Raw genomic sequence first — 13166 nt, 5'->3', positions numbered from 1 at the left:
CAGTGTCACACGACCCATCAAAAATCATTCTAATATGCTGATTTGCTGCTCAAGAAATATTTTCTATTATCATCACAGTTGAGAATGGTTGTGCTTAATGAAGTGTGGAGACCATTATACAGCCGTTTGTTTTCTGGATTCTTTACGAAATTCTGAAAAACGGCATTTTTTTGAAATACAAATAATTTGTAACATTGTGTCATTACTGTCATTAGTGTCTGTTTTTTTTTTTTTTACATGTTGTTGTAGGAGGCCTCTAATGCAGAAATAAATGTGTTTTCACATTTTCAACATTTTAGTAAGTTTTTAGGGGAATGTTTTGCAATGCTGGGCCTGTTGGGTAGCAGAATTTCAGTGATTTCCTCACTCTCTGAATAAATGTAGAGAAAATCTAAGGGTTAATTTGCAGGGTGTAATGATTATATTAGTAGCATATGTTTACACTAATAATCACACAATTGGGAGACACTGGTTATTTTCCATATCCCAATGATACTTACACATTTAAAGAATTCACACGTTCCACAGAAATCACACAATACTGTCTGGCTAGCTTATTGTGCCCTCTACTATCATGCTAATAGCATTATTACCCCCCACATTCCTGAACATTATCACCTGTCTCTTATCCCACCCAACGCATAATGTCGGCAAAATAGTCTGAGTCATTTGTGCTCCGTTTGTGGCGTAACATTTTTTTGTTTGTGCTGCTTTGGTTTCGAAGATATTAAAAGAACATTTATAGGTCATTCTGAGGTCACTCAGCCCCTCACATGCTCCAAATTCAGCCCAAATAGTCTCAATCATTTGTGCTGGTTTGTGCCGCTTCATTAGACATATTACTAATCACATAAAACTTTACTTACTTGAATGTTGATTTATCCAGTCCTGTAAAACTTCATAATGTGCTTCAAGCCAAGTTCACAGGTTGTGTGAGTTCATGGCCAGGTAAACAAGCCCTTGTGGTCTTAGAGAAAAAAAAATATCTACAGGTTTATTTTAGTAGAGCTAAACTTGTTGTAATATTACAACAGTTGGTCTTACAGGGTTAATGCATCCTTGCAGAATAAAAATATACATTTCTTAAATCATAGTGATTCCAAAATTGCAAATCTTAAGTGATTGAAAAAAACTGAATCAAGATGACAGAATGTCATACATGTTTTAACATAGATTCAACAGTTTAATGAAGTTAAATTTGTCAAGATTTAAAGTCAAACGTGCCTGTAATGAAGCCCAATTAAGACTGTTCATGAAACTTACCCCCGGTTTCAGAGAAAAGGCTTAAGCTTTTGACTGAAAGCATATCTTAAAATATGTCAGCAGCTCCGCACCATTGTTTTATCTCAAGATGCACACCATTAATGTGTTTTTCCTAAGGCACGTTTAATATTAAAGCTAAATGTCCTAATTTAACTAAGGCCTAATGCTGGCTTTATATAAACCCTGTCTGTGAAACCAGGCCGTTATGACGCATAAATTAGTGTTTGTTGTGCATCAAAATCATGCATTTGTATGATCATCATTATGTATCATACGGCAACAGTGCAACACATGGTATAAATTGTTGTTTTTATTAATAAAAATCCAGAAAACTTAAAACAGAAAACACAGCTTTTGGTAATAAATAAAATAGAATATGAGAAAGAAAGAGAAAAGTATTTAATAGAACCATAATCATGTAATTTGTTAAAATTTTAATATATTGTATAAGTTTGATGATTTCAAATAATTAGACATGCTTTTTGATCACTAAAATTTAATTGAACCATTAAAATGTAGTCCAAAAAATGTAAACGGAAAAAACAGAATCCAGAAAAATGTGTAAAACAAAAATCAAACAGAATTTGGGGAAAAATAAAATGATTCCTATAGGGACCTACTATACTGTACAAGCTGTACAACAACAATTAGGCTTCTCCATACTATGAGGTTTATATATCTTGTGTCCAGCTGCATTATTATAGAGCGACTTGTGTGTATGCTATAAATTGCAATATGTTTATATTAATATTATGTTTCTTTAATGTCCTTTTTATAGCCTAGTGTAACCTAATACAAAATATTGTGAGAATTTTTTTTGCACTGACAATCGAGTTTCTCCAATCATACTACCACCATTGATCTTCCTCAACTGTAGTCTTTTTTTTATCACAGTGAATTCTGTATTCATGGACACCCATGATGAATTTATCCAATTTAAGTCTCTTTAGTATGGGCCTTTTGCATGATCAACAACATATAATAGCACTGGTGTTACAAAACATTTAGCCACTTAAAAACAGACAACTATTAAAGCAGCTCTAGGTAACTTTTCAACCTTCATAATATATTTTCAAGACTCTTGTGATGATACATCGACTTACAATAGGTTGAATGACACGTCTGCCATAGCCTGACGATGGGGTCTGTATCGTTATTAATCGTACTTTTAAACTTCGGGTTTCAGGTAGTAACCCGAGAACAAAAAGAACTACAAAATTCGACTGCTTTACGGCATATACGTCACTTCCACCACCACCCCCACTTCCTTAAATTCGGACGTGCGAGCCCAACTATCATTTGTTTGCCAGATGTTATAATCATGGCCGAAGCAGCACAGAAAAATAAGAAAGCATAGGTTTTGTCGGAAGAAAGCAAAAAGAGGAAACGAGAAAGTGATCGGATTAAAGGCAAGACGAGGATCAACATTGGGCCAGTGTTTGCTCATTGGCGTGAGCTGAAGGAGGAGGGGCTACATTCTTGCAAGTAAATACATAAGACGTACAAAATCATATTTTAGGATACCTAACATGTCTGTGATATTTGTTTATTTGTCTTGCCTCAAGCTATAATGCAAATCGATTTTTCAAATTTGCAGATTCATCTATGGTAGCTTGATATTATAATATTGTCAATATGTGGTTATTACCTACCACTCAAACATTGAATTGAAGTATCATATAGATTCCGTAAAACGGTAACCAATAGACTAGGCTACTATAATGACGCTGGCTTGTAAACGTGAGCATCGCGATCATTTGGCGTTTGAAAAAAATAAAACCCATGAAATTATATTCATATGACATGCTGAAACATATGCCACTGTACCTGGGATGAAGACATTTCACACACGACGCAAGCAGAACACCTGCATGTGAACTCCAGCAGTGTTCAGGGCTATCATAATTGTCATGTCAACAAATGCACATGCGCATCCATTTTTGTGGATACTGTAATGTCACAATAGTGATTTCACCACATTTCCACCACATTTCTTCAGTTTATAAGCTCAGCTGTCAGATGAGGCCAAACAGGACAGAGTTACATGTTGGAAAATACATTGTATGTAATGGGAAGGACGTGCGTCCTGTGAAGCAAATCACACAGATGATTAATTCCCATGAGTACTTTTAATAATATTACTGTTGTACATAGGTAGTAAAAAAGTTGCACATATTCATGCAGCCCTACACATAATGTATTTCTCATTCTTTATATAAAAGCATCTGCTGAAAGAATAAATGTAAAAGTAGCACATGTAGATTGTAGATGAACTAACTTGTGTCTGTTCTTCATTTAATTCGATTTGTTAATCATTCAAATTGTTAGACCAGACTAAATGATCTCGGTTGAATCTGTTCACTAACATCTAATCTCTGAGAAACTGTTTCTGTTTGTTCTTCAGGAGTGTTTGGTGTTGATGCAGATGAAGTGAAGACCGTGTCAGTGATGGTGGGAAATTCTGTCACTCTAAACCCTGATCTCACTCAAATACCGAAATTTAATCTGATACAGTGGAGTTTTGGAGATCAAGGTTCAGTCATTGCTGAAACTGTTGGAAATGAGATCTCATATCCCCATCTCACTGAGATATTTGGAGGCAGACTGCAGCTGAATAATCAGACTGGATTTCTGACCATCAACAACATGAGAATCAAACACTCTGGACTTTATAAACTACAGATCTTCCACAACACTGGGTCCCCAATTATAACATTCAGCGTTACTGTCTCTGGTGAGGACACTTTTATTTTTATTAAAAAGTTGTTTTGAAAAGGATCTTTATCTACAGAAACAGAAAATGCTCTATACCTTTCATTGTTCTAAAACCAACATTAAACGCACACACCAAAAATAAATGGCAGTCAGAATCAGCGCTTAAACAACAAATTGCATTAAATAAATCTTGATGTTGGGACAAGACTCGCATTTAATTTTAATAATCACTGGGAATTCACCATTTTCAGACTCACACATACGTTTTTACTATCAGGAGAAAATTCCTCAAAGTGTTCATCTAGTCAGAATCCACTGTGCATTAAACGTGTTTCACTGGACTGTGATACTTCGACTCCTTTGAGGAACTTCTTTTATTCTGTTGATACTTTTGAAAAAGTTTTTATCCAGGCAAATTCAAATTCAGTCTTAATGTTTTTAGAATTTGTTTTACATAAATATATTGTTACGTGCTAGCCCTCTTTTAGTCTAGGGGTACTAGGCATAGCAGTAAGAAAGTTTTGGAGAGAGAGAGCACAGGAACTTCGTCTACAGCCCCAGTAACACACATCCAAAACAAATGAGCTTGAGAAAAGTATTTAACAAATCAAAAGAAAAAGATAAGAGGAAACATACTTCAGGGGGTATTCCAGAAAGCAAGGTTAACTTACCGTCACATATACCTTGAACTCCCAGTTGAATAACCCAAACCTTGCTTATTCGAGGTATGCTGGTTCCAAAAACGAGTCCGGGAGTAAGTTCAGACAACTCCCGAGTATGTTCCCGGTTAACACACAAGACATTGTCAACAGAGCCATGAATCGATGATTCACCATGGAAACAGGCGCCAAGAAAAAGCGTGCCATTCTACTTCCTCTTCTTCTTTTGTTTAATGGCGATTTACATAACCTACCTAGTGCACGTCGCCACCTATTTGGTGGTTGTGCAATCATTTTTTTCAATCTTTTAATTTAATAAGTAATCTTTATTCACTGAGAATAAGGTGGCTTTTTTAATTTCATGATGTCATTACGTTGTCTGGACGCCAGCCAATTGCTGCACTGCTGATCGTGGTTTCGAGTATCGATGTATCTACCCTTTTGTCTGGCTATCACCAGACCAAGCTCAATTTAAGATTGAACATTGGTCCAGGGAGTCTGCTCTGTATTTTCTACTGCAGAAGAGGCGTGATAAACTATTTTAAAATTACATAAAATGACTGTACGTAATTGGATAGTCCTTCAACCAATCAGACCACAAGAGGCATGATCAACGGGCAACAACCCATCGCTTCTCTATCCGTCACCGTGTTAAACCCGCCAATAGCACGCCAGGTGGATAAGCCAGTCTGTGATTGGTTCCCGCAAAAGTGTAACAGAAGCAGTAGAAATGAATGTACAGGTTTCCAGACTGAGTTGCAGTGCGAAATCAAATCGCCGGCAGATCAGGCTGGGTTTACCCAGTCTTTGGTTGGAAGAACCAAATTAGCCAGAGATCAGTTATCACGATTAAAAGATCTGGGATCTTTCAAATCATCTCAGATGTATTTAGCGAGGTACTAAGAATGGACCCCTGGAGAAAAGTAGTTTCAAACTAAAATGGCACCCACCTCCCAACAGGTTTCCTTAAAAGAAAATCTTAAATTCTAAACAAAACTATAAGTCATCAATTACAACCAGAGTTGCACCAATGTTTAGCAGGTGTCAACAACAAAGCAAAGTGACACTATCTGGAGCAAGTGTAAAGAAGTCCATGTGGCAAGTTAGCATCTGCAACCCTCTCTCTCTCCCCTTCGCTGTGAGATGGTGCTAGATCTGGTCTGATAGATCAGACACACACACACACACACACACACACACACACACACACACACACACACACACACACTAATGTCCGTCTTTATCATTACAGTATCAGATCTTCACTCAGGTTATATAGAGCTGATGTTTATAGTGTGTGTTATAGATCAGACACACACACACACACACACACACACACACACACACACACACACACTCACACTAATGTCTGTCTTTATCATTACAGTATCAGATCTTCACTCAGGTTATATAGAGCTGATGTTTATAGAGTGTGTTATAGATCAGACACACACACACACACACACACACACTAATGTCGGTCTTTATCATTACAGTATCAGATCTTCACTCAGGTTATATAGAGCTGATGTTTATAGTGTGTGTTATAGATCAGACACACACACACACACACACACTAATGTCGGTCTTTATCATTACAGTATCAGATCTTCACTCAGGTTATATAGAGCTGATGTTTATAGTGTGTGTTATAGATCAGACACACACACACACACTAATGTCAGTCTTTATCATTACAGTATCAGATCTTCACTCAGGTTGTATAGTGCTGATGTTTATAGTGTGTGTTATAGATCAGACACACACACACACACACACACTAATGTCTGTCTTTATTATTACAGGTCTGTCTTCAGGTGCTGTAGCAGGAATAGTTTTTGTTGTTCTGCTGGTGTTGGCAGCTGCAGTTGCTGGTGTTTTTTACTATCACCCCCAAATCTGTAATCTAAAATATTTAATGGGTAAGTATTACAACTCGTACACTACAGCAGGAGAAAAATTAGCTTTATTGCGCAACCATAACGTTTTTTTTATCCTCCTGGGACCCAGGAATAGACTTTTGTCCACTGTAGTGGACATTATATTTTGGTGAATTTCTCTGACATCATACATGTCACATGTCACAGTCTGGATGTAAAGAGCACATTCGGGGCTCTGCAGAGATACCAAATGTTTGGAGGTTTCACCAGGACAACAACTTCTTCTTAGTCTTTAAAAACGGCTGACATTAAGGTTTAGCACTCTTATGGAAATATGATATTTTTTAATAATAATTTAAATCTGATTAATTTTCAAATTGTTTGTTATAAATTAACATCTCAGGAAAATGTTATGGGGTTTCTAATCAAAATATGACTTTCTGTTACAAAACAGGGCATTGATTTCATACACGTCCACTGTAGTGGACGCCAGGACTTAAATCATGATTATCAGGCATTTTGGAGACCTAAGTGAATAGGGAAAGAAATTACATATCAATATTTCTATGAAATATTAGATATTATTATGAAAATTTTGCCAATTATTACTCCCATTATTACACTTCTTTTTTCATCACATGTTGCACCAAGAACACATTTAATATGCAAATTAGATGCAGTGTATAGAGACATTGTATTGAATGGGAAAATCCAAGTATGGCCATTTTACCCACACATTGCATAAAGTAAAATGGCATATCAGTGCATTTCATTATATATTTCATAACATAGTTCAAAATGAACTTTAAACAAAGTTTGTTTAAAAAAAAAAAACTGAAATCTAAAAATTGATTGGTGCATTAAAAATAAATCCCATTGTTTTTGCCTATCCATGCAATTTCATGTTATTTTATTTTTTAAACAACTGAGTCCTGGTGTCAACTACAGAAGACATATCATAACATGAATCAAATATAATAATGTTTTTTTTTTATTTGTTTCTTGTGCTCTAAACAATGTAATGACATGAAAAAATACTAAATTCAAAAAACTTTTTCTTTCTGGGTCCCAGGAGGATATGTATAATATGAGTTTATTACCAGAAGTTGTGCTTGTGATGCTGTTAGTGCAATATTTATAGGATTATTTCACTTCAGAATAAACAATTCCTGATAATTTACTCATCATTATATCATCCAAGATGTTCATGTCTTTCTTTCTTCAGTGTAAAAGAAATTATGTTTTTTGAGGAAAACATTCCAGGATTTTTCTCCATATAGTGGTCCAAATTGCAGTTTCAATGCAGCTTCAAAGAGCTCTACATGAACGCAGCCGTGTGGAAGGACATCGCAGACAATTTTCAAAAGGATTTGCAAATTGTATTTTGCGCATTTCCGTTTGCACTTTCGTTTACGCAAACGCACAACGACTGCCAAATTTCAAATGGAAAAGCAAAGTCTGTTTGCAATTGCATTTCCAATGTCTTACAAGTTATGACCCTGCCATTTTGGAATAGCAATAGAAAATCATCTATTTGCTATTTCATTTCCTCCGTGTCCTGCCACAACCTGCACAAAATTAAAATGGAATCACAATCCCCTTTGCACTTGCATTTCCGATGTCTAACACAGTCAACTGTCAATCAGGCTTGAGGGTGGGGTTTATTGATGTAGTCTGAAAGTAGGCCACGCCCCCAAGTGGTGGAAAACAAAGCACCTTTTCATCATTATTCATTCCTATAAAGAAAATGGGGAGAAATATCCAATAAATGTGTATATTTTGCAACACCAACAAAAAGTCATAAAACTACTGTGTAGTTTTTTGCACTTCAAACAAAGCCAAAAGCCTGGAACTAAATAGGCTATATCACCTGCCAACCAAACAAAAAGAAACCAAAAGACGACTGCTCTGGTTGCAAGCAAATTATCGAGAAGAAATGAAGATTAGGGATGCTATATTGACCGTTTAACTGTTTACCGAAAGTAAGAATTTTGACATATTAATATACTTAAATGGTATTAAAAGTTTTTTTTATTTTTTTTGCTGCATGGTAAAAGCAAAATATGATATATACGGTGTAAAGATCAGCTCAGCTCAATATATATTTTAGGCTATAATCTTTAAAATAGGCCTATCCTTTTATCGAAACTGGTGCAAAGAGACATTTCGAAACATTTCACCTGCTGGTACTTTCGCTTTTGATAGATAAATGTGTTGTATTTATGATAATCCACACAGATTTTAGTTGATGAAAATAAATAATAAAAGCGCGATAAATCGCGAAAGACCATTGAATTACTGACAGGATGCCGTGCGCGCTCCGAGCGCAACACGGACAAGCATAGAGTGCCTAAACGGGCAAATAAACACAGAAATATATCAAAATGCTAAGTCGAGTATTCACATAAACACAGTAGATGTAAGCACTGTGTGCGTTCACACACACAAATTTATAACTTGACCTCACAGTGAAAGCCCTGCGCAATTAATTTCATATTGCAACTTATTTATTGTTTGCTGCATATTTGTTTGTTTTTAGTTATACTACTGTTTAAAAAAAAATTTCTTTTCTTTTTTTAATAATTGTATATAATTTTTTTACTGTGGCACTTTTGGAAAAATGACCCCTGGCTTAAATGACCAAGTTGAGTAGAAAAAAACTTTAGTTGGGGACAGCCTTAGCCTACTTCTCATATCACTTCACATATTCCGGTATATGTCACAAAGGGCATTCTGGGTTGAGCGAGCGGCGCTGAGCGGAATGAGCAAGCGAATAGACTGCTATTTTTATTTGACGAAAAAAAACTATGCCGGTTCTTTAAAGATTAAAACGGATTCAGTTTTCGTTTTGTCAATTAATGTATTAATTATTTTGGCTAAGTGAAAAATATTTAGTGTAGGCCTATTCATTTTATGCTTTTTATATATAGTATTTTATTCGGTTTTTCTCTGTTGTCAGAAACACTGCAGGTGCGTGAAAATGTGATAATGTGTGAATGCAGGTTCTGTTGTTGAGCTGTTCTGCTGCTGTTTGCACGTTAAAATAAACCAGTGAAAAAAGTGTTTGTCTTTTTAACGGGTCACAGACACTCACCAATTGTATTTTTATTTAATGCCAATTTAATATTATAATATTAGGCTATCAGTTAACAGTTAATATTCGGATAATGAGAGGCGGTTGTCAGTCGGGAAAATTCACCGAAGTGAGCATCCCTAATGAAGATACATCGGTAACCCCCACAACTAAGCAGCATGTGTATGTCTGAAAATGTTTTAAATTTAAAAATAAAGATACAAATATAGTTAGGCCTAAATGAATGTGAATACATATGATGAAAAAATAAATAATAATGTTGAATAAAATGCTATAATGAAGCAGAAAATCAGATCATCCTCCTACCTTGCGAACATGAACTGTGATTGAATGTCACTAATGTCACTTTCTTTTCTTTTTTGATCGGTTGGATCTTGAGCACAGAATCATGGACAGCACACCACTCACATCATGTCAAGTTTCTATAGATTCTCAGATTTTAACTCATCATGATAATTTACTGTGTCAGCTATATGATGATATTGATACATAGCCTACCTAATGCAGTCATGTCAGTTTTCTTATTTGCTGTTATTTTCTGGTTGCCAGGTGAACATACAATCAGTGCTGCATTTTAACTTTGTTTGAACTAAAGATTTTGGACTTTGGTTTTTATTATAAAAATAGCCAAATTCCCCGTTTTCCACCACTTGAGGGCGTGGCCTACTTTCAGACTACATCAATAAACCCCGCCCTCAAGCCTGATTGACAGTTGACTGTGTTAGACATCGGAAATGCAAGTGCAAAGGGGATTGTGATTCCATTTGAATTTTGTGCAGGTTGTGGCAGGACACGGAGGAAATGAAATAGCAAATAGGTGATTTTTCTATTGCTATTCCAAAATGGCAGGGTCATAACTTGTAAGACATTGGAAATGCAATTGCAAACAGCATTTGCTTTTCCATTTGAAATTTGGCAGTCGTTGTGCGTTTGCGTAAACCAAAATGCAAACGGAAATGTGCGATTTGCAATTGTGTTTGGATTATGTCACATTTTATGCGTCCACAAATTGAAAACGGAATTGCAATTACAATTTGCAATTCCTTTTGAAAATTGTCCGCAATATCCTTCCATAGTCCACCCCTAGTTCAGTTTGTTTCCCTGGATGTTCTTGATGTTAAGTTTTAGGTTGATATAACTATATATTACCAAGTCAAGCAACACGTTTTTGGTATTTAAATATTGGCATTACATTTTTAGTTTGTTTACATTGATGTTAAAATTATATTGTCAGATTTGTGGCATTAATTTGTGCTAAAACACTGCTGGTCACTTTCAGAAGTTGTAGCGATGCTTTCTTTTCCCAGAAAGAATGTGAAACACTTAAATGGTATCCTTCTCAGTTTTTAAATATTTGTTTTTAATATCATTTAAATAGATTTTACACACTTAAAGCAATATCGTATCGCATATCGAATATCACATTATTTAACAAGGTATTGCATATCGCATTTTTCCTCAATATCGCACAGCCCTAGTAGAAATGCACATTTGACAGTGAGTTGACAGTAGTAGTAGCTTGAGTTAGGAGGATGTAGATGTACATTTATATTCATTAAAGTCCCTGTAAAGTCAAAACTAAACATGTGTTCTGAGTTTCTCACACCACAGATAAATGTGTTATTAACCACCCAGCCAAATTTGAATCATTAAAAAATCCGCCAAGTACATAAAATAGCTTATCAAAAACAGCATTCTTTGCTCTCAAACGCTGGGGGTGTGTCCGCTGTCGGCGCCGAAACCACGCCCACTCGCGGGAAAGCTGCCGTGGCACACAAGACCACACTCACTGATCGGACCGTCTATGATCAGGGCGCACCAGATGTCGGCGGAACGGGAGGACTAAGGCCGGGGCGGGGGATAGTCGGTTCTGCAGCGGATTATCAGTGAATCCCAGTTGTCTCCGGTGAAAGTTTGTAAAACGATCCGGTGTATTTTCACTGCAGACTCAGAGGCAGGCGTCGGTGGTGATCCTCAGCTCTCCATCAAGATGGCTGTTCACAAAATGAATCCACCTCTTCTTGATCATCGTGTTTGTTTTGTAAGCTGTTTTGTAAGTTGTTGACTATAGTAACTAACAGTACTGACAGTAACTCGCGATCGAGCGGGCAAACTGATGCGAATGTGCTCTAGTTATGATCGTGTTAGGGGAGGAGCCAGGCTCGGTGGCTCCACTGCGTCATCGAGCCACCGTTTTAGCCCCGCCCAGAAAATCCTGAACACAGCAACGGTGAAAAACTGTTTAACGGTCTAACTTCTGAATTCAGTACTACATAGTTCACAGTCTTTGTAATTTGTTTCAGCAATACATTTCTAACATTTATAATGTGTTTAGAAAAAAATCTCAGAATTGCCTTTACAGGGACTTTAACAAAAGCATGGACATCTGTAAAAATTGTAAACTGTTTTATTCAAATTAACCATTGGTCTTTCATAGTATCATACATTTAGATCATGATGACCAGTTAAAACCACACATATCTTCACTACCATGGTAAAATTCACAAATTCTATATCTCAATCACAAAATACTGTAATGGTTCAGTTAACAGTAAATCCATGGTAAATTATGGAGATTTGTAGATTGAAAACCCTTCTGATTGCATCATTGCACACAGTGTTTCTAGTGTTTGTCAGCGCTGTTTCATCGCATGTTTTTTTTGCGCTGAATTCTTGCGCTTCTCACTGGATCTCACAGCACTGTTTAGTAGTCGTGTGACCGATCATTTTGGACTTTGACCCGAGCGGATAAATGGTTTGTGTGGCGCGGTTCAAATGAGTAACTGAATTCGTGCTACCTTTTATCGACAAATTAGTCGTCTTTGGATGATAACTCAAGGTTAGTTTCACTTTCGATTTAACGTTCGTCGCCGCTTCCACTCATTTTTTCTTTTTCGTGTGTAGTTTCTCTTTGCCAGTAGACTAGAGCCTGTACTTTGATGTGCAAGTTAAAAGCTGCACGCTGACTGGCTGTTACTGCGTTTATTTCTGCTGTGTGATTGGCTGTTGTAAAAATCTCTATCATCATTACGACATCAATTTTATCACGATTCGATATGATTGTTTATCGTCCCAGCCCTCCAACGTGATTATGTAATGCGTGGCGCTGGCGCATCTCAGAGCATTACAAGACGAGCCTTTGTGGTTAAAAAGTATATACCTACATTTTTGTTTTTTGAAAATGACCAATCGTTTCGCTAGATAAGACCCTTATTCCTCGACTGGGATCGCAATTTGGACCATCAACATGTTGGTTGCCGGTAAGGCTGTAACGATTTGACCAAAAATTTAAATCTCGATTAATTGAACATTTTACCTTGATTACGATTAATGAACGACTAATTTGCTTCTTTTTTTTTTTTTTTGCTTTCCTTTTTTTGCCCTCATAGTTCACTGATAAGGTTTTTACTGTAAATATTTTTACTATGAAAGGTGGGATATTTTTTTTTTAATGAAAAAGTGAATTTTTTTGTGATTTTAAAATACTTGAAGGATACAGCTCCCTTTTCAGCAGTTATTGTCTATGGGGCAGATTTCTGTTTGTTGTACGTCCGA

General features: G+C 36.3%; 1 protein-coding gene across 1 annotated transcript in view; it reads left to right on the top strand.

The window, feature by feature from the left end:
* Positions 1 to 13166, top strand: part of LOC307120341 (uncharacterized protein) — a 35883-nt gene that overhangs the window by 1311 nt on the left and 21406 nt on the right. Inside the window, exons 2-3 of the mRNA XM_079807341.1 lie at positions 3668 to 3997; positions 6443 to 6559. Coding sequence (XP_079663467.1) covers positions 3668 to 3997; positions 6443 to 6559 — 447 coding nt within the window. The remainder of the gene's footprint in view (positions 1 to 3667; positions 3998 to 6442; positions 6560 to 13166) is intronic.

The sequence above is a fragment of the Gobio gobio genome, assembly GCF_949357685.1.
Source record: "Gobio gobio genome assembly, chromosome: 24".
NCBI lineage: Eukaryota > Metazoa > Chordata > Actinopteri > Cypriniformes > Gobionidae > Gobio > Gobio gobio.
Note: the sequence above shows the minus strand (reverse complement) of the source record. Positions and strands in the feature narration are given on the sequence as shown.